The 23,801-nt window shown below is 38.3% G+C and overlaps 1 protein-coding gene across 1 annotated transcript in view; it reads right to left on the reverse strand.

Annotated features, from left to right (window-relative positions):
• Positions 1 to 23,801, reverse strand: part of DGKI (diacylglycerol kinase iota) — a 467,563-nt gene that overhangs the window by 90,187 nt on the left and 353,575 nt on the right. Inside the window, 2 exon segments of the mRNA XM_007466658.1 lie at positions 2,174 to 2,253; positions 21,145 to 21,279. Of these exon segments, the coding sequence (XP_007466720.1) occupies positions 2,174 to 2,253; positions 21,145 to 21,279 (215 nt within the window).

Genomic DNA, 23,801 nt, shown 5'->3' on the forward strand with positions numbered 1-23,801 from the left:
ACTAAACGCCCAATTTTATATTATTAAGCCCATCTGGAAAGCATCTTACTCTCCCCAGTCCCCCAAGGTTATACAAAGAAGATAGTGCCAAAAATAATAAAAGCACACCCAGTTGGACTAAGAGAAGAAAGGCCATTTAGCTATTGAAACTTATAAATCCTAAATAGCGTTTAGTGGTAAGTGATATAATTTCAAGGATAGAGAAGACCAAAAGTAAAAGACAGGCACTTTTTTTGTAATAAATGGGGATCCTAGTTAACTCGCACCTGGACTTTTGGTTTGTGCAGTAAGCTACTTAAGTCCCCTTAGGCACTTAGGAAGCATTTATTTATCTAAGACCAAAAACATACTGTCCTGATCATTGTGTTTATACTGGTAAGTTGCTTGGCAAACACAGGATTTCATAGACTGAAAAGAAAAAATCGCTGTCCAGCTCTGCATTATCACAAAGTGCAAATTAACAGGGTTGAAATTAATGAGGCTTTACTGGAAGATTCTGAGAGCCAGGCTCCCTTTATAAAGTTTTATAACTAAATTGTCACCACTGTCATGTCCTGCAGGCTTCCTTGTTAACGAGCATAGTGATTCTATTTACAGACGTCAGCAATCCTGGCTACCTGGGTACCTGCTTCCCACAGGCTTTATCAACTTACTCTCTGAGCCCAAGTTTAAAACTTTTCCTCTTTATTTGTGCTTGCTCTTTCCTTTTTTTTTTTTTTTTTTTTTTAAGAATCCTACTTTTAGCTGTTGAATATTGGTGAGATAAGAATAACAGTAAGTTAATTTTCAACAAAATCAATTCATCAGTCATATATTTTGCTATTGTGGAATCTTAAGTTACCCAAGTGTTTAAAAAAAAAAAAGCTTGGTATCAATTATGAGTCACTTTTTTTACTGCAGGGTTTTTTTCTGAAGTTCCACAATAAAAGACCAACATTATTTTGAAAATATGAGTTACTATATGTTCTAGGATTGATTTGGACCTGAGTCACATGTTAAAAAGTTCACAAATTTTTACACGTTAAATTTATCTTTGGTAAAAATAGCCAAGTGAAGCCACAAGTATAAACTTTGTTGACTTTTCTTCTCTCGCCCTTATTAGTATTCACAGTTTGGCAACTATCTCAAAATATTCTACATTCCCAGTTCCATCTCTATCCTTCACAATGCTGAAGAGAAAAATTAGTAATTTTTACATTCCTTTATGCCTCCTACCTGAGTTTATTTCCACCAAGAGAAACAGACTCTAATGTTCAAAGCTAAGTAGCTACAATTTGAAGGGATTTTAAACACTATATATCTTCTTTATTTGTGATATTTACTTGTGTATAATGTGTTGTCTGGAAGAGAGTTGCTCATCTTGGGGTATTTATCAAAATCATGCAACAGCTTTAAAAATATAAATGTCTAGACCACATCCCAGAAAAGTGATTCTAATGTGCATCTTTCACCAAGAAACAAAGACAAAGAAGTGGCTGTTTATGCTTTTTGCCATTTGTAGAACAAGACACTGAATACTCTCCCTTGAAATTTTGCAAAAACAACCCATGACCACTGCAGTGATGGATCTGGGTTCTCCTGGCTTTGCTGGTGCAGTTCAAGTTCATGGGAATGTCACATATGAGACCTCCTCCTTTCTCTTTCTCTATGGTAAGACCAGATTGAGAAAAAAAATAATAGATTATTCCTTTGTGTTCTGACACAAATTCTTTTGAAATATAGGTTTTTCTTTCCTGTAGAAGTTACATTTAAAAACAAATCTAACTGTCTCTGACAGAAGTCTGGACTAGATGCAAAACATTAAGTAACGCCAAATCTGTTTTCCTTTATTATTTATCAGTGCCCTTTGAAATTCTGTATAGTTCAAAAAACACAGGTGAGCTGTCTGGCAAGACAAGGAGTTCCAGGCTATAGCTATGGGTCACACTGGAGCAACATGGTGCTGTACTTAACCTAATCAACCTTTCCCACTCCAACCACCAGAGGAGGAAAGACAGCAGTGGGGATGGGGAGGGAGAAGATGCGGTGTATGCTTAAGAGACAAGAAAGACAAGGCCACCATATTTCCATTTCCTCCCCAAATGCATCATCTTAGAAGTAAATATAGATGGCTGGTAATTACTGACAAAAATGGAAAACTGAGCAGAATAAATTATTGGCTAAAGAAACTCACCTCCTGCAGGCGATCTATGTACATACGGCAAGTCTCCAAATCACAGTCTCCACGCACAACTAGAATACCCAGAGGGATGGCTAAGGGTGAAGGAAAGAGAAAAGTCTAAAATAACATATTTGATTTTTCTATTTTGGTATAAGTGCATTTTTTATGGTTAAAAACGACCTCTCATAAATATAATTGGTTTTTCTGGATATTTCACTATCTCCCGGCACCTCTTCTATGAGCTCAGTCTCTTTACTTATGCAGTCTTCATATTCTTTCCCTGCATGATCCATGTTGCCCCTTGCCACGGGGCCAGCCTTCATTTCATTTTGTCTTAGTGGCCCTGATAAGAGGTACAATGTCATGGAAACAGTAGACTGACAGGGCCAGAGGCTGTTCACAGCCAGCTGCTAATTTACGCCTGCATGTGCAAGAGCCAAAGCACCAGAGAGGAATTAAAAAATCATGATGCTGGACACTTACCCCTTTCCCTCTTAAATGCATGGGGCTTAATCTTTATGTCACTTTGCAACAGTTCCCTATTTAAGAGACTCAAGCTACTCAAGGCACTGTTGTTACCTGGTGGCCAACGCCAGAATGAAATAGGCAAGAAACATTAAAAAAAAAAGCTTCTAGATGGTTCATAGCTTAAAAATCCAACTGATTTTAAAGATGGTCAGTGTAAATGTGGTAGCAGCAGGGCTTCAGAAAACAATGAGAAGCTGTTACATGCCTTAAATACCTTTTTTAGGTGGTGGTAAATGTCATACAATGGCTTTAGTGGATAGAAATTCCTGCTTCAGATATAACCACAAGATTCCTGAAAGACTGAAAATAGTCTCCTTCCCAAAACTTCAAACAAAAAATGTATGTGTACATTTCTGATTTCAAAAATTCAGTTATACTATTAAACCCATGATTTAAAAAATATTTCAAAATCTTGAAGCAACCAAATGGAGATTAACAAGGAGATGACAGGACAGTTGTGTCCACTAAAGATTTTTAAAAATCTTTCACTCATTGAATTTTTAAAGCCTCATCATCAATAAATAGGTCTGAAAATGCAAAGTGCTAGGGCTTTAAAAATGAATTATACAGAGAATAAAATAGATTTAAATGCATGGGAAAATCCTGAGGAACTCACCAAGTTGTAGAAAAGACACACATATGAAAAATAATAAATGGAACATAAGCTATGGTAAACGTATGAACTTAGTCACTTGAAAACTATAGGAGAGAGGGACTAAGTCTTGCCTGGAGGGTAGATTTGAGGCTCTCTGAAGGATATGGAGCCCCACTGGTCTCTTAGAGAAGCAAGAGTTGTCTAGAGAAAAAGATACAGAGTTTGCTTCTCAACATTACCTCCTAGACTGGTTCCACTAGGGAGATCAATACCACTACCTCATACCTTTAGGTTCCCAAAGTGCTTCAAACATAAGCTGGAAGGCATCCTCCATCTTGCAGAACTCCGTAAGCCTATGAATCAGTATGGTCTCTCTCACCACAGGAATAAGACTTATTTCCTTTCACAACCTCAATGTCTGGTAGGTATTCAATAAAAGTTTGTTTAAAAAAAAAAAAAAGGTGGGGAAGGGGGAGGAGGAAGACAGGCTTAGGGCCTGTTCAAGTGAGAAAGAGAAAGTGTGTCTTTAAGAGCTAAGTCTACTTTCCAGGATAGACAAAGAAGAAGGGTTTGGAGCAGGAGTAGAGAGTGTGCATTGGGTTGGAGCTTGCCTTTGCCTATTCTTCCAGAAGCTAAGCAAGGGAACAGCAAGCAAAAGGGTGAGGAAACATGTAAGTATCACATGTTTGGGGGAATAATAATCTGGAAAAATACTTTTTCTCCTTTTTTGAATATATACAGAAATATCCAAAAAGTCTTCAGTATGGTAATCATGCATCTTTGAAAGGAATGAAAGGGAAATTCAATAAAGAGATCCCTAATAGTAGTGACTAAAGTAATCATCCTCAGCTAGACTATTAAATAGGTCCAAATAAGGTGACCTACTTAGGTAAGAGAAGAATAAGGATTTCTAATATTTGAGGAATGATGAGGAAAACCTAGAATTTTAGCCTAGAAAGTAAATCAAAGGTTGTGGAAATAGAATACAGCTATAATTATCATGAGAATCCATGTTAGAATCTTTCTCTTAATTTCAAATGTGCAAATGTAGAGAAATAACATTTCATTAATATTTACCTATTTACTTAAATGAGGAGACACATTATATGGAAATGCAGGAATTTGGTCAACACCTCTGACTATCAATGCTTGAAGTTAGTCTCCCCATAAATCCAATATACTTGGTAGCAGATATTTTAAACTACAATTAGAGATTGGATATTCCAGACCTAAAATAATGAATGTCTAGGACAAATTTTTCAAAGATGTGTCATTCATTTCTACTAAGGGTATAAAATCAGCAACTTCGCTTATTCCTCAAGAAGCTGATTAAGAGAAACGGTGTATTTGATTGATATTAGCTATTCAGCTGGGGTAAAAAAAAAAAATGGCATCCTATACCACAATTTCATAGCATGATTACTGACAACGGTTGTCAAATTTATCCTATGAAGGTACAGAAAGAATTTACAGTCATTCTCTCTTGGATTCAAATCCCAGTGCTGCTTTGGTCTTACAAATGACTCATGTTAGCTGTTTGGTCTTGCAACTTCCTCAATTCCTTTGATCCTTGGATTAAAGGCTATAGTGTTTAGAATAGGTATCTTCTAGGATTTTGTGAAGATTAAATACAATACTATATTTAAAAATGAATAACCAGAACATCAATGTTAGTTTTCCCTCACTCCCTTTACTAACTTTTGAGCATCTTGAACTAGAAAATGGATACACCCAATCACCTATCTTTCAATTTATCATACTACAAGGATTAGCTGGTAGTAGTTCCGTAAGTTGTATCCTGTTTACTCAAAGCTAACATCTACTCTTTCTTCGAGGGTAAAGATAACTATAGTACAAAAGTATTGTAATCTGACACTTCCATTTGAGACTTTACATGGTGAAGAGAAACCAGAAACTTGTGGAAAATTACCACCTTCCTTTTACACTGCTGACAACCAACTGCCAAACCTCACTGAGGTTTCCTTCATCTTAATTGGGAGCAGGGAGACTACTTATCACCCAAGCATTAGCATTACTATTCCTGATCTTGATGATTCATCTGATTTTAGCCTTAGAGATTTTATTTGACTCCAATAAGCATCAGTCGATACTCAACCTATAGTACATAATGGAACTTTCATTGCAGGGGTCAAATGGAGTTTACAAATTCTAACTAAGCAATAAAGAACAAGCTGGTTTCTAGATTAAGAAGGCAGATTTAACACATACTTACTTCTCCTGCACCAGAAATGCTACTAAATTACAGCACATGAATTTTAAAAAGACATAAACCAACAAAAAAAGAGGAGAAACAGTGAGGAGAAAATGGTAATGAATAAAGCATATGGAAAATTGGTAACTGACTCAGAGCCCCTATAGAGTCTAATCCTAGACTATGGGTGGGGATGGATAAGAACTAATTTACACTTCAAAACCCTCCGAAGATGTGCAAACTGGCAACATCAGTTGCAGCTAAAATAAGAAGCACTTGATATTAAATCACTAGATTCCACCACCCACTCTTGGTAGGTGGAGTTACTTCACAGAAAATGGGGATTAACTGATCATCTACAGAATGCAGAGATCCCCAACTTTCTTCTCTCACTAGACTCTCCAAAAGCTGGCAGCCAGAACCCTACCTTCTTAGAAAGAGATCTGAAGACTCTTCTCTGGGGAATCCTCAGAGTTAAGAGAAAATATTCCATCCATGAAATATAAACATGATTGTATTAAAAGATGAAGGATATGAAGAAGAAAAAGGAAAAGGAGCGTCATTCAGAGAACAAACAAGTCCTTGAAATTTGATAGAATAGAGTGTAATAGAAAGGTTAGAAGATGAAGTTGAGGAAATCTCCACAAAAGAAGAGCAAAAATAAAAAGAGGCATAAAAAAGGAGGGAAAAGGTAAGAACAATAGGACTGGTCCAGTGGTCCAACATTCCAATAACAGGAGTTCTAAAAACCAGAGAAAAATAGAGAGGAGTAATTATCAGAAACAAACAAAAAATCAAGACTATTTCTTAGAACTGAAGAACATCAGTTTCCCACTTGAAATGGCCCAACAAGTACAATAACAAAAGAACAATAGGAAGACATTTTATTTTGAAGTTTAAGAATACTGGGAACAAAGAGAAGAGTCTACGACTTTCCAAACAGGAAAATCTAGATGGCAAAGAAAGGATCAGGGATTAGACTGTTTTAAACTTCTCAAAGGCAACTGTACAGTCAGAGAACCAATGAAACAATGTGTTCAGAATTATAAGGCTTTTACAAATAATCCAAACTATCAAATTAGTCCAAGGGTTGAATAAAGGACACACCCTCTACTAAAAAGTTACTGCAGAACATGCACCAACACAAGTTGAGTTTGCAACAAGAATGAGGAATGCAGGGGATATAACAAATGGGGAATCCAACAAAGAAAAGATTAAAAACAAAAAACCCTCTAAGGGGATTGGGCTAGAAGAGTCTAGGGTGACAGATATATTGGGGCACTCTGACTCAATAGGCAGAGATGTAGAGAGCTGTCAACGTTGAGTCTCATCAACATTGGAGAGTTATTTTTCAACCAAAGGATAGAATGTCTAAGTGAGTCTGAACCAGTTTCTTACAATCACCCCCAGATGTGCTCTGCCTTAATCTGTTCTTGAGAGAAAGAGTTAGGTCACGGTGAGGCAGAAAAATTCAAAGAAGTCCATCCCCTCTAACCATAGTTCCATTTGATAGCTAGAACCCACCTTAACACCCTGCCAAGTGTTTTCCAGAATGCAGTCATGACCTTGCCCACTAAATCCTCATAGAATGGGCTCATAGGCACTCTCAGGGAAGCCAAAGCCAGACAGCAATCCAGAGACTCTTTTCAGCTCTCTCGAAAGCCTTCAACTAAAAGTGAAAGCATCATCGCTTCCTTGCAGAGGGAGGTTTAGGACTGCTACTTGGTGTTTCAAAGCCACTCTATCTGAATTAGGGATGCATATATTGGTGACAAATATATACCTATGAAGAGAATGGCAAGTACAAAAATCTGTATACTGGGGTTATCTTAGTAGGAGAGGGATAAGGGGAGATACTTGTTCTGTTTCTTAATCTGGGTGGGAGGTACATGAATGCCCATTTTACTACTAATCATTTTATATACATATATATGTGCATATATGTATGTGTGTGTGTATATATATAGGGGTATAGGTGTATGTATATATATGTATGAACATTTATGAACAGAACATGTATGTGTGTGTTTATGTGTGTATGTATGTGTGTGTATATATATATATATGTGTGTATATATATGTATAGTATTTCAGAATTGAAAATAAGAAATACAACCTATCTGTGGCAACTGATTTTAATGATAGTGCTGCTAAAGTTCACTGCATATTCTCTGATGTTCTCTGTGAATTAGACAAAAGTATAACTTAGCATCAAATAGGAAAATGAGGGAAAACAGTAGAGAAGCCATCAAAAGCCCCCAGATGACACCTACTGCTGCGATCCATCTCAAGCAATGGACACAGCATATTGAGCAGTCATAACCCTATGGCTTGTCATGGCATGTGTACTTGTTTGCGTGTGTGTTTATATAACAAGTAGCAGGATGATCTCTCTGCCTTATCTGGGCCTCAGAAGTCTCTAGAGGAGCAATGTCCAATAGACCTTTCTGCATGTCCAATGCAGGAGCCACTAGCCACATGTCATATCGAGTACTTGAAATGTAGCCGGCGTGACTGAGGAACTGAGTTTTTATCTCATTTGATTAATTTATAGTTTAAATAACCATATGTGGTTAGTGAGCATTAGAGTTTTGTCCTCTGTGGAACCAAAAAGTTGAATGTCCTTAGTACCAGATTCAATATATTTCAAAACCATCCATGTTTTAACCTTTCCATGAGTAGCGCACAGATCCAACAAACAAAACCACTTTTCTCTTTGCCCCTACTTAGTTGGATTCAATGTGCTTCCTAATTCCTAGCAGTAGTATTCCTCGGTTGACTGAGGACAAATTTATTTCCCTTATTCTATATCCTACCTTTCTTATCCTAGCTTCCTTAATCACTTCTCTGACCCTCCTATCAAAACATACTCTCAGATCCTTCTTGGTACTTTGGTATAAATGACTAATAATTAATTAAAGGGTTAACCCTCTAAAAAGCACTTGAGTTTCAACATGTTTGAAATTTGGGCTAACATGATTGTCATAGACTAAATGTTTGGGTGTCCCCCAAATTCATATGTTGAAGCCCTAATCACCAATGTGACAGTATCTGGAGATGGGCCTTCTTTGGGAGGTAATTATGGTTAGATGGGGTCATGAGGGTGGGACCCTCATGATGGGATTAGTGTTCTTATAAGAGACACCATAGAGCACTCTCAAGCTCACTCTCTCTCCCCGTTTGAGGACACAGCATGAATACAGCAATCTACAAGCCAGGAAGAGAGCTCTCACCAGAAACCAAATCAGCCGGCACCTTGATCATGGACTTTCCAGCCTCCGGAACTGAGAGAAAATAGATCTCTATGGTTTAAGTCACCAGGCTATGGCATTTTATTACAGCAGCCCTAGCAGACTAAGAAAATGAAAAGCTTTGACAAATTTAGGTAAAGAAGTACAAAAGAAATTGTGGAGTTGACTGGCAATCCTCAGCCCTGAGGATTATACTACCAATTACTTCTTCCCAGCCAAAACATGAGCCCTGCCCTGGTTCCCATCTCAGACTTCACCCTGGCATCCGTTAACCTCCTTTCCCTATTTCTGTTTGTTTAAATGCCTCATAATACAGAATGCAATTAAATTAATTGGTTGAGATGAGGGTGGTGTGGGGAGACGCCGAGTTAGCATCTCCTCACAACTAGGGCACTTGCCGGCCACTGGGGGGGGGATCCTGATGCCCGAGGAGACAGGAGGAACCCCCAAGTGAACCACCACCCCATGCAGCTTGTGGGATTTTGGTTCACGAGCTGGGGGTTGGGCCGAAGTCCCTGCGGTGGGAGCTCCAAGTCCGAACCACAGGACTAACAGAGAACCTCAGACCCCAGGGAATATTCATCAGAGTGAGATCTCACAGAGTTCCTCATCTCAGCACCAAGACCCAGCTCTACCCAACAGCATACAAACTCCAGTGTTGGAAGCCTCAGGCCAAACAACCAGTAAGACAGGAACACAATCCCACTCATAAAAAAAAAAAAAAAAAAAAAAAAAAGAGACCGCAAAAAAATATGTCACAGATGAAGGAGCAAAGTAAGAAGCTATAAGACCAAATAAATGAAGAGGAAATAGGCAATCAACCTGAAAAAGAATTCAGAGTAATGATAGTAAAGATGATCCAGAATCTCGGTAACAGAATGGAGACACGGATTGAGAAAATACAAGAAATGTTTAACAAAGATCTAGAAGAACTAAAGAACAAACAGAGAAGAACAACACAATAACTGAAATGAAAAATACACTAGAAGAAATCAATAACACAATAACTGAGGCAGAAGAACAAATAAGTAAGCTGGAAGACAAAATGGTGGAAATAACTGCCAAGGAGCAGAATAAAGGAAAAAGAATGAAAAGAATTGAGGACAGTCTCAGAGACCTCTGGGATAACACTAAATGCAACAACATTCGAATTATAGGGGTCCCAGAAGAAGAGAGAAAAAGAAAGTGTCTGAGAAAATATTTGAAGAGATTACAGTCGAAAATTTCCTTAACATGGGAAAGTAAATAGTCACCCAAGTCCAGGAAGCACACAGAGTCCCATACAGGATAAACCCTAGGAAAAACACACCAAGACATATATTAATCAAACTAACAAAAATTAAATTCAAAGAAAAAAATACTAAAAGCAGCAAGGAAAAAATAAAAAATAACATACAAAGGAATCCCAATCAGGTTATCAGCTGACTTTTCCAGCAGAAACTCTGCAGGCCAGAAGGGAGTGGCAGAATATACTTAAAGTGATGAAAGAGAAAAACCTACAACCAAGATTACTCTACCCAGCAAGGATCTCATTCAGATTCAACGGAGAAATCAAAAGCTTTTCAGACAAGCAAGAGCTAGGAAATTTAGCACCACCAAACCAGCTTTACAACAAATGCTAAAGGAACTTCTCTAGGCAGGAAACACAAGAGAAGAAAAAGACTCACAAAAACAAACCCAAAACAATTAAGAAAATGGTAACAGGAACATACATATATATGCTGTCTAAAAGGGACCCACGTCAGACCTAGGGACACATACAGACTGAAAGTGAAGGGATGGAAAAAGATATTCCATGCAAATGGAATTCAAAAGAAAGTTGGAGTAGCAATATTCATATCAGATAAAATAGACTTTAAATTAAAAACTATTAAAAGAGATAAGGAGGGGCACTACATAATGATCAAAGGATCAATCCAAGAAGAAGATATAACAATTATAAATGTTTATGCACCCAACATAGGAGCACCTCAATACATAAGGGAAATGCTAACAACCATGAAAGGAGAAATTGACAGTAACACAATAATAGTAGGGGACTTTAATACCCCACTTACACCAATGGACAGATCATCCAAACAGAAAATGAATAAGGAAAAACAAGCTTTAAATGACACAACAGACCAGACAGATTTAATTGATATTTATAGAATGTTCCACCCAAAAGTGGCAGAATACACTTTCTTCTCAAGTGCCCATGGAACATTCTCCAGGATAGATCACATCCTTGGTCACAAGTCAAGCCTCAGAAAAGTTAAGAAAACTGAAATCATATCAAACATCTTTTCTGACTACAATGCTATGAGATTGGAAATCAATTACAGGGAAATAAAACTGTAAAAACCACAAATACAAGGAGGCTAAACAGTGCACTACTAAGTAACCAAGAGATCACTGAAGAAATCAAAGAAGAAAAAAAAACTACATAGAAACAAATGACAACGAAGACAGGATGACCCAAAACCTATGGGATGCAACAAAAGCAGTTCTAGGAGGGAAGTTTATAGCAATTCAATTTCACCTCAAGAAACAAGAAAAATCTCAAATAAACAATCTAACCCTAAAAGAACTACAGAAAGAAGAACAAAGAAAACCCAATGTCAGCAGAAGGAAAGAAATCATAAAGATCAGAGCAGAAATAAATGAAATAGAAACAAAGAAAACAATAGCAAAGACCAGTAAAACTAAAAGCTAGTTCTCTGAGAAGATAAACAAAATTGAAAAACCCTTAGCCAGACTCATCAAGAAAAAAAGGGATAGGACACAAATCAATAAAATTAGAAATGAAAAAGGAGAAAGGAGAAATCACAACTGACACTGCAGAAATACAAAGGATTATAAGAGACTACTACAAACAACTATATGCCAATAAAATGGACAACCATGAAGAAATGGACAAATTCTTGGAAAGGTACAATTTTTCAAGACTGAACCAGGAAGAATTAGAAAATATAAACAGACCTATCACAAGTAATGAAATTGAAACTGTAATTAAAAATCTTCCAACAAACAAAAGTCCAGGACCAGACGGCTTCACAGGAGAATTCTATCAAACATTTAGAGAAGAGCTAACACTGACCCTTCTCAAAAGCTTCCAAAACATTGCAGAGGGAGAAACACTCCCAAAAATCCATTCTACAAAGCCACCGTCACCCTGTTACCAAAACCAGAAAACGATATCACAAAAAAATAAAATTATAGACCAGTATCACTGATGAACAAAGATACAAAAATCCTGAACAAAATAGTAGCAAACAGAATCCAACAACACATTAAAAGGATCATACACCATGATCAAGTGGGATTTGCCCCAGGGATGCAAGGATTCTTCAATATATGCAAATCAATCAATGTGATACACCATATTAACAAACTGAAGGATAAAAATCATACGATCATCTCAATAGATGCAGAAAAAGCTTATGACAAAATTCAACACCCATTTATGATAAAAACTCCCGAAAATGGGCATAGAGGGAACCTACCTCAACATAATAAAGGCCATATATGACAAACCCACAGCAAGCATCATGCTCAATGGTGAAAAACTGAAAGCATTTCCACTAAGATCAGGAACAAGACAAGGATGTCTACTCTCACCACTCTTATTCAACATAGTTTTGGAACTCCTAGCCACAGCAATAAGAGAAGAAAAAGAAATAAAAGAATACAAATGGGAAAAGAAGAAGTAAAACTGTCACTGTTTGCTGATGACATGAAACTATACATAGAAAATCCTAAAGATGCCACCAGAAAACTACTAGAACTAATCAATGAATTTGGGAAGGTTGCAGGATACAAAATTAATGCACAGAAATCTCTGGCATTCCTATACACCAACAATGAAAAATCAGAAAGAGAAATTAAGGAAACACTCCCATTTACCATTGCAACAAAAAGAATAAAATACTTAGGAGTAAACCTGCCTAAGGAGGCGCAAGACTTGTACTCAGAAAACTATAAAACACTGATGAAAGAAATTAAAGATGACATAAACAGATGGAGAAATATGCCATGTTCCTGGATTGGAAGAATCAAAATTGTGAAAATGACTATACTACCCAAGGCAATCTATAGATTCAATGCATTCCCTATCAAACTGCCAATGGCATTCTTCACAGAATTAGGACAAAAAATTTCACAATTTGTATGGAAACACAAAAGACCCCAAATAGCCAAAATAATCTTGAGAAAGAAAAATGGAGTTGGAGGAATCAGGCTCCCAGACCTCAAACTATACCAGAAAGCTACAGTAATCAAGACAGTATGGTACTGGCACAAAAACAGAAATCTAGATCAATGGTATAGGATAGAATGCCCAGAGATAAACCCACACACATATGGTGACCTAATTTATGACAAAGCAGGCAAGAACATACAATGGAGAAAAGACAGCTTCTTCAATAAGTGGTGCTGGGAAAACTGGACAGCTACATGTAAAAGAATGAAATTAGAACACTCCCTAACACCATACACAAAAATAAACTCCAAATGGATTAAAGACCTAAATGTAAGACCAGACACTATAAAACTCTTAGGGGAAAACAAAGGACGAACACTCTTTGACATAAACCACAGCAAGATCTTTTTTGACCCACCTCCTAGAGTAACAGAAATAAAAACAAAAATAAACAAATAGGACTTAATTAAATTTAAAAGTTTTTGCACAGCAAAGGAAACCATAAACAAGATTAAGACAACCCTCAGAATGGGAGAAAACATTTGCAAATGAAACAAGACAAAGGATTAATCTCCAAATTATACAAACATCTCATGGAGCTCAATATCAAAAAAACAAACAATCCACTTAAAAAGTGGGGGGAAGACCTAAACAGACATTTCACCAAGGAAGACATACAGATGGCCAAGAGGCACATGAAAAGATGCTCAGCATCACTAATTATTAGAGAAATGCAAATCAAAACTACAATGAGGTATCACCTTACGCTGGTCAGAATGGCCATCATCAAAAAGTCTAGAAACAATAAATGCTGGAAAGGGTGTGGTGAAAAGGGAATCCTCTTGCACTGTTGGTGGGAATGTAAATTGATACAACCACTATGGAAAACAGTATAGAGGTTCCTTAAAAACCTAAAAATAGAACTACCATATGACCCAGCAATCCCATTACTGGGCATATACCCCGAGAAAACCATAATTCAAAAAGAGACATGTATCACAATGTTCACTGCAGCACTATTTACAATAGCCAGGACACGGAACCAACCTAAATGTCCATCGACAGATGAATGGATAAAGAAGATGTGGCACATATATACAATGGAGTATTACTCGCCATAAAAAGAAACAAAATTGAGTTATTTGTAGTGAGGTGGATGGACCTAGAGTCTGTCATACAGAGTGAAGTAAGTCAGAAACAGAAAAACAAATACCGTATGCTAACACATATATATGGAATCTAAAAAAAAGAAAAAAAAAGGCACTGACAAACTTAGTTGCAGGGCAGGAATAAAGATGTAGACATAGGGTATGGACTTGAGGACATGGGGTGGAGAGGGGGAAGCTGGGGCGAAGTGAGAGTAGCATGGACATGTATACACTACCAGATGTAAAACAGTTAGCTAGTGGGAAGCAGCATCATAGCACAGGGAGATCAGCTCGGTGCTCTGTGATGACCTAGAGGGGTGGGAATAGGGAGGATGGGAGGGAGGCTCAAGAGGGAGGGGATATAGGGACATATGTATGCGTATGGCTGATTTGCCTTGGTGTACAACTGAAACTAACACAGTATTGTGAAGCAATTATACTCCAATAAAGATCTATTTAAAAAAAGTAATTGGTTGAGAAATCCATTATATATTTCACATTGCATGCTCTGGATTTTATGTCTGAAATAAAATGCCACGGGTCATGCTAATTAATTTCGTTTTCTACAGTTGAAGTTAGGACTACTTGAAGTCATTATGGAAATTTATGCCAAATAGCGCATAAATTAACACCATTCGTCTTCAAAAAATCTAAAATCTTCTAGCAACCAATCCACAAGTGTACTCTTTCATCTATAAGAAACTTCTGAAGGATATATGCACTAAAAAATATATATATATATAAATTATGGTTTCTAAAATATATATCTCACCACCACTGATAAGCAGAGTCAGGAAATAGACCAGGCTTAGATATCCTATATATGGAACTGACTTGCCCAAAACATTGAAAACCAAAGTTCTTAAAGGCTATTAAAGAGAAAATGCCTAGAGTTTTAAGAAAACCTGAAAAATGTTTTCCAAAGAGTCAGAGGTATGATGCAAAAGACAACCAAATAGTTTCCTCAAGACAATCAGTTACTTGATTGAAGAAAGACAAAAGATCCTGTGGACCAACTCTGAGATGAACACCCTTCCCCCCTCCCCAAGATCTCTGAAGCAATTTTATTCTGGTACAACCATAGGAGTGTGAGTGAACTGTGTTGAGGCCAGTGAATTCCAGTTCATGGGAGTCTCAGGTTAACAAAAATGCAAACTTTGGGAGTTCCCAGATGCAAAACTATTTGCTGCTGAACTGAGTGAGTAGCCCTCATCCTGGCATAGCTGCCCTGAGCCTGATGGTTCAGAGAAGTGGCGATGAGAGGAAGAGGAGGGTGGCTGAAGCCATTCATTGTCTTCTATTAGTGAATCCTACCCCCCGCCTCTAGAAAAGCCAGCTATGCCCGAACAGACATTTTGCACATGTATATTCTGGTAGCATAATCTAAGCCATGTTATATTTAAAGATATACAATCGAGTTGTGTTACAAGGGTTTAGGCCTGGGTGGAATAAATCTGGGTGAAGGAGAAAAATGATAAGAATGATTTTGTGATAACTAGTTTTACCGTGTTTGTTAACCTTTGCCACAATCCTAAGAGGTGGATATGATTATTCCTATTTCTAAAATGAAGGAACTCAGTCTCAGAAAGATTACGTAATATACCCTGAAATGTCACAGCTATGAAGTGGTACACCCAGATTTCAACCCAGGCTTCTCTTACTCGAGAACCCGTCTCCTGCGCTATTCCTCCATCTCGTCAAACTTGGGCCACACAGAGGGTGGAGTCTCTCCTTTCAACACTGAGCTCAGAGAGGTGAAGCCAGAAACTGCTGACAGGCTGACCAAGGAGTGAGGGGGGAATTACAAGTCCCGTATCCAGAGCTACACAAGAATCGGGGAAAGGCTGTGATCCTCAGGAAGCAAAGCCAAGGTAAGCAGTTCCAGGCCGGGACAAAGGAGCATGGCCGTGGGACTCAGAAACCATGAGTCAAGCCATACACATTTTCATAAACACACTTGGCAGGGGTGGGGTCACTTTTAAAGACCCACCATTCCCTTCCCTTCCCTTTCCAGGAGGCCAGCTTCCAAGGGCCTTACAGACTGTGGATCAAGCTTATCCAAACAGTTGACAAGCTCTAACCCCGTCTGTAATTTGAGTCACAGAATTAAACTGACTATTTCTTACTTCATAAAGAACTACATGCAACTATAAAATGGTGAGCAGGATACTCATCATTATGGGGGTAGTAGAGATAGCAAGAGTACATCTGACTTTAATCAGAATTGTTACAGACAATCACATGACTTGTTTTGCTATTAAAATCACTGCTTTAGAATTTCCCATATTGAGCTGAAGAGCTGATTGACAGTTAACATAAACTAAATGTAAAACCCACGTTCTCACTTGAGGTGGAAAAACTTCATTATGTCAGATGCGCAAGATATTCAAAACATTCGATATCGTTAATCTGGTAGTTTTCTGCTAGTATAGGTATCTGCATACCATTCATTTTAACATTTATTCTTGGTAGATGACTCTATTCAGGAAAATCCCAGTGGCAGATGTTTTTGATCATTTTGATTACTCAATGCGCTTACATTGCCCTTGATTCTTCTGTAATATAGTATGTGAGGTCTCCATGCAAAGATAGATAATCTCGGTACCTACCTGTCCAGGTTATCGTGAAGATTAAAGAAGTCAGTGCCTGTAGAACACAATATCTGCAAATCCACCCTGTATTCACTCCTATAAGCCTTATCAAATTCATGGATTTTCCCTAATTCTGTATCAACATGTACGGGCCATTCATAAAGCCTCAAGCCACTTTCAGCAGAGCAAGTGTGGTGACTTTTATAGCAGATAATGTGTTCTACCAGAGCTTCTAAAGGCCAGAGCCTAAACCAAAGCATGTAAATAAAAGAACCAACCAAACCTGCAAGGAATCACAGCTGGCTGCTTTATGACACAAGCAAAGACCCTCGGAGCCAAAGCAAGAAAGAGCCACCTTTGCTATGAAATCCAGATGAAACTGTTAATGGGATTTATAAAAAGGGAGAAAACTCACAGCAGCTAATTCATTCCCTGCAAGATACTGTGACGCATTCAACAAGGTATCACTGTGGGAAGAAAGGGCTGAAAGCTCAGCATTGAAAAAGAAAGAAAGGATTTAATTATCTGACACATGAGCAATTATAGTGCAATTCCTGTTCAAACAGAATTGCAGCTAAATGGGGCTATTTACCTATTCAAATCACAAACAAAACCATCTTCAATAGGATCCTTAAAAGAAGGTGTGAGACCTTAGGGAAAAACTCCTCAGAAACTGCAAGGATTTACAAAGGTTGGATATTAAGCTCTAAATATATACATAAAAATTTTAGAATTGCAAAGTTTCTGTTAAGGCTAAATAAGGGTTAAAAATTCATAAAATAGAAATGCATCTTGAACAGTTGGGGAAACCATCAAAAATACAGATAATCTTAGAATGAATGTATTTTATGTTAACACTCTTCAGAGATACATTTTTAAAAACCTGACATTCCCTTAAGCATTAATTTTAGGTTTACTGACATAATCAAGACAGTTTGTCAAATATTCGCTATCTTTCTATCAATTTATATGCAGTCTTAAGAAACAAACAGTCTGAAAAAGAAACTGTTCCCTAGAAAATAACACAGGAGAAAAGCCAGGTAAGCTTGGGTTTGGCAATGACATTTTAAGTACAACATCAAAAGCATGATCCATGAAATAAAAAGTTGATGAGCTGGACTCAATTAAAATGAAAACTTCTGCTCTGTGAAAGACACTGTTAAGAAAATGAAAAGAAAAAACAGACTGGGAAAAAAATCTTGGCAAAACACATATCTGATAAAAGACCCGTATTCGAAATATGCAAAGAACTCTTAAAACTCAACAATAAGAGAGTCAGTTAAAAAGTGGGCAGAAGATCTAAACTGACATCTTACCTAAGAAGATGTATAGATGGCAAATAACTGTATGAAAACTGTGCTCAATGTCATATGTCATTAGGGAATTACAAATTAAACCAACAATGTGATACTATTACATATCTACTAGGATAGCTAAAATTGAAAAAAACAGACAATGCCAAACGCTGGTGAGAACATGGAGCAACAGGAACTCTCATTCGTTGCTGGTGGGAATGCAAAATGGTAGAGCCCCTTTGGAAGAGAGCTTAGCAGTTTCTTACAAAACTATACAAAACCCTTACCATGTGATCCAGCAATTGCACTACTTGGTATTTACTGAAATGAGTTGAAAATTATGTCCCCACAAAAATTTGCCCACGAATGTTCATAGCATCTTTATTTATAATTGCCGAAACTTCAAAGCAACCAAGATGTCCTTTAATAGGTGAAAGGATAAACAAACTGGTTATCGCACTGTAGAATATTATTCAGCAACAAAGAGAAATGAGTTTTCAATCCACGAAATGAAGGAAACTTAAATGTATATTGTAAAGAAATAAGCCAGTTTCAAAAGGCCACATGTTGCATGATTCCAACTATATGGAATTCTGGAAAAGGCAAAACTATGGAGATAGTAAACAGATCAGTGGTTGCCAGGGGTTTGGGGGGAAGGACTGATGAATGGGTGAAGCACAAGGGGTACTTAGGGAAGTGAAGCTATTCTGTATGATACTGTCATGGTGGCTACATATAATACCTCAGTGAAAACCCATAAAACTGTAGAACACAAGAATGAATCCTAACGTAAAGTACGGATTTTACTTAATAAGAATATATTAATGTTGGTGCATCAGTTGTAACAATGTATCACACTAATGCAAGATGTCAACAATAGGAGAAACTGTGTGCTGGAGGCTGGGGGGATAACAGGGGATATATGGAACTCTGTACTTTCACTTAATTTTTCTGTAAATCTAAAACTTCTCTAAAAAATAATGTCTATTAGGAAAAAAAAAAAAAAAAAAAGCAGGAGAAAAGGGGGAAAAAAGAAACTGTTCCGAGTTTCCCTTAGACAGATATTTTGCTGATACCAGAGAATGCTGACATACAGAAAAATAAACTTGCTTTCTTAGCCATAGTGTAACCACTATTCAGAAAGTCAACAGGATGATGAAATAAGGGGCTGGAAGGAAACATCAAGGAGCAGAGGGGTGGACCGGAGGAAGGAAGGAAAGCCCTAAGGGAGGATGGCAGGGGACAAGTGGAGTCTTCCCATTTTACCTCGTTAGTTCCAAATGTGTCAGGGTTATCAGGGCACTAAAATTCTAACTTGATGGCTGACGATAATTAAACAGAATGAGTTGGCAATATTTCAATCTAATTCTCCCCCTGTGTAACACAGGTTTATCGTGTGACAACCTGTCATTATTACCTGCCCACTGTTCACCTGGAACCAAGAGGAAAAATTAATGGGCATATTAGCATTCAAAAGGAAACATAACACCCTAAGAACTTTCTATCTCGCCATGCCATGCCTGGATCTGTCAAAGGTCTCACCACCCCTGGTGCCTGTGATTAAAAATGATCCTAGAGTTTGAACTTCATGACTTGAGCTGAACTGAGTCCTCTCCATGGTTAATTTAAAATGTCACGCATAAGATAAAAGTAACTATGTAGTTTTCATTGCATTTGATTTGAGGATAATATTTTGAAGATGTGCTTTCCAGAAACTAGCCGGTTCTCTACAAATATGGGTTTCAAACTACACGTCAAATTCTGCTATTTATTCTGATGGCAACCCAAGGGACATACAAGTCATGTTTCTTTTTAATCCTCTTACATACTTAATAATAATCTTGAATAACAACTTGTGGTATGTATTTTCATTTAATTTGGCAAATGTGCATTGTATATACAAGGGATTGTGCCAAAATACTTTTCAGGTCAGCAAGTCATTCACTTAATTACACAGCAAACAAATTTTAAGGATTTTCTCGTGCCAGGGACAATTCCAGTGCCAGGAGTTGGGCATATAATACTAAGGAAGACACAGTACCTGCCCTCAAGGTGTCACAGGGGAGCGTGAAAAGGGAAGTGACATAAAAACATCCTACTGATTATACACATTGTACGAGGAAGGCTGATAGTCACAAACCAAGTGTGTTTAGGACTCAGGAGAGCTACACATTCCCCAGAGCAGGATCCGCTTTCATAAGGAGTTATTTCCCAAGTGAAGAAAACAACAACATTTGACACGAGACACAAGAGTTTTTCTAGACAAAGGGAATTCTCTAAGCCTTAGATCATCTTTAGACTAAGAAACCAAGGCATGATAAGAAGCAAATGTTCAGGATTGAGAAAGATATTTAGGTGAAGAGTAAAAGGGGGTGAGGCCAAGGCCAGAGGCTTGTGGGTTTCTTTTTTTTTTTTTTTTTTTTTTTTTTTTATGCTAAGGAGTTGGGGCTTTATTCTCAAAAAGATTGGCAGATGCTAAAAGGTTTGCAGCAGAAAGTGGTTTCAAGATTTACATTGACCTAGGGGGCTTAATGTTGCCCCTACCTCAACTAAACTTTAGACGGGTTTCTTCCTGACTATAGGCCCCTGACCTCCCTTTTCATAGAGTACTTACTTTAGAAGACTCTCAATTATAAATTCTTTCTCTGCCCCTTTGAGAGGTAAACCTTCTCCCAGCCTTCTGCTCGTTCTTCAACCCTGGACATCTTTCCCAAAGACCCGGAACCCATCCCTTTGACATGTAATGGTTCACGGAAGATACTGCTCCAGTTCCTAGTCTCTATAGGTAGCTAATAAGTGACAATTTGCAAACACAGACAGCCTAATCAAACGGCTGAGGTCCTCTAGCACTTTTCCATTCGCTCACCCCAGTGATTAAAAAGTCTCCCGCCTTTTGTCACAGCAGAGTTCACTTTCTCTTCCCCATTGCCACCGTCTTGACCCCTACTGCAATAGTCTTGAATAAAGTCTTCCTTGCCTGTTTAACTTGTCCATGTGACTTTTCTTTGACAACATGTTAGAAAAATCATTGGCAGAGATGTGGAAGGCAAATTAGTGGAAGACAAGGTGAGCGGCAGGAAGGTGAGTTGGGAAGCTACAGAAGTAAATGAGATAAGCAATGCTGGAGTCTGGAATAGAGGAAGACAGTACAGAGAAGGGAGAGACACACGTGGGAGATGTTACGAATCAGCTCCATAATGAACTGGATGGTGAGAGGGAAGAGGAACCAGGGTGGTTCACAGCTGTTCAGAGTGGCCACGGCAGTTACAACCTTCTCACACACTTGCCTGACACCACAGTAGACGGTGGCCTGGTGAGCTGGAGAGAGGGAAGGAAAACCAAAAAGGCAGGAGAGAGGGGGGGGTGGGAAGGGATAGGTGATGGAAATGATATAAAAGTAAGTGGCCCTTGGAAAGATGGTTGATAAGAAGCACTTACAAATGCCTCAGAGGCAATTGATAACACCTAAAATATCTGAAAGGGATTTCAGAGTTAGAATATTGTTACAGGCAGAATTGGGGAGAGAACATTCTCAAGCCTGGAGAATGAAGAGCAGGTGGAGGAAGGGGGGGGAAGGGGAGACTGTAACTCCCTGGACATCCCCCCAAGGCCCAGACCACATCATCTCAGGAACTAAGAGTAATCGATCCTTTTCTTCTTATCTTTCCAATCATCAGCATCTAGCACATGATGGATGGAAAAGCATAAATGAGAAAGAGAAAAATCCAGAAAAAACATGTTGAAGCCGTGTCTGAGCAAAGATGAAAGGAGTCAGAGGGAGAGTGCAACCCGATCACAGCTAATATGCTTAACATTGCATGAGTTTTCTTTTTTCCTACTTTGGATACATTTGGTTCATGCACTACCAATAATAATAGAAGAAAGTAAAGGCAAAAGGTCCAATACTATCTTCTAGTAAATAACAGAAACCAAAGGTCCAGGTCAAACAGTTCTAGAAAATGTCATCATCTTCCAAGTTAAATCTGAAGGTTTACTAACAATGATGTAAAGTCCTATTTTTGATGAAGGGAACTCCATTACAATGAGGATTCCTAATGTCACATACAATGGAATTCTAGAACAACAAAATGATTTATGAAATTCCTTGGAGTGCACTCCCAGTGTTAAATGCGGTAGAAGCAATTAACTGTAAGGTTCTAGAAGGCACCTGACAATGGGCATTAGAAAACAATATAATTTTTGTCCAGGTACGTTCATTAGGAAGGTAATACTCGCAAAATTCCGAGATACAGGGAAGAGCCACCACTGATAATTTACTGCCAGTGCTCTAGTATTTGGGAGGGAGATAACAAGCACTTAACAGTGACATGGAAATCTTGGCTACATGGGTTGGCCAGCCAACTACATGTGAAAATCAAGGTGAAATACTGTGTCCAAAAGCAAAAAGATTCATAACCAGACCCAAAATTTAGTTAAATACTATAATCAAAATGATGTTTAGAGGGCTTCCCTGGTTGCGCAGTGGTTGTGAGTCTGCCTGCCGATGCAGGGGACACGGGTTCGTGCCCCGGTCCGGGAGGATCCCACATGCCGCGGAGCGGCTGGGCCCGTGAGCCGTGGCCGCTGAGCCTGCGCATCCGGAGCCTGTGCTCCGCAATGGGAGGGGCCACAGCGGTGAGAGGCTCGCGTACCGCGAAAAAAAAAAAGATGTTTAGAGACACTGGTTCAAGTCTCTTTCACAATTTTAACATCTTACTGTCAACTGCACATGACGGTAATGGGCAAGGTCACCGACAGATATTGGAGAAACATTCAGTCATGCAGCTCTGAATTTGAGCTGATTGGATACATGTGAAGAATCATAACAGAAGATGTCCTAAAATCTGTTATAGGGGCCCAAGTCTCTTCGTGAAAGCAAAAAGAGTAAACAAATTATATATAGACAACGGCCGTGTAGAGAAGTGAACTAGGGAAGTCTAAAGAAAACACAATTCTAGCACCTGATAACCCAGGGAATGCTTTAATTCTGTTTATCAGTGACTCCAGAAGAGGGGCAGTGGATCAGTGATTCGGGAAGCCCAGTAAGTATTAAGAAAGAGTGCTTTCCACCAGTATGAACTATGAAAGGACTGAAGCTTTTATTCACATAACTAGCAAATAAAATTGTGGTTCTAAATCATTCTGCAAAGAGGTTATTTTCAGACCAGCACATATTTCTGTCCTTCGTTCTGTTCAGTTCAGTATCTTTACCAAAAAGTTGGATCAACATATAGAATAAGTATCCATCTTGTTGAGGATCAAAATCTGGTGTTATCTCTGACTACAATGTTCGGCTAGAAATAGCCTGAAATTTATATTACCTTGCATTTAGATTTCCAATTTTAATTACTCAAATTCCAAAAGGAGAATATTTGGCTTGATAGTAGTTCAGGGCAAACAGAACCTTTAAGAAAATGTCAGTATTAACATTTTAGGTTTCCATTTTCCTTAGCTCATTCTGAGGCACCTAAAGAAAGTAATTAGCTTATATTCCAATTCCCTGAATTTGAATAGCAGGGAGGTCAGGCCAAAAGATGCAAAGAGAGAAACTTGGAGGTTAGTGATACATGAGCCTAATTCCTAGTACCTAGAACAGTGCTTGGTACATAATAAGTGTTCAATAAATAGTTGTTACATGAAGAAGGGAATGAATGGACTCAAAGATTTGGGTGTGTGGGTGGTTACATCCTGGCCTTTTAGTTCAAAAATCAGGTGCCGAGTTACTCAGACAAGATGGTGCTTTCAGAACAGATGTGCCCCCCGCAGATCCACGATGGGATGGAGGCCCTCATTCCCTCAGCTGCTGAAAGTGCAGGCTCTGCTGACAGCTCACAGCTGAG

This window comes from Lipotes vexillifer, unplaced genomic scaffold (assembly GCF_000442215.2).
Source record: "Lipotes vexillifer unplaced genomic scaffold, Lipotes_vexillifer_v1.1 scaffold71, whole genome shotgun sequence".
Lineage (NCBI taxonomy): Eukaryota > Metazoa > Chordata > Mammalia > Artiodactyla > Lipotidae > Lipotes > Lipotes vexillifer.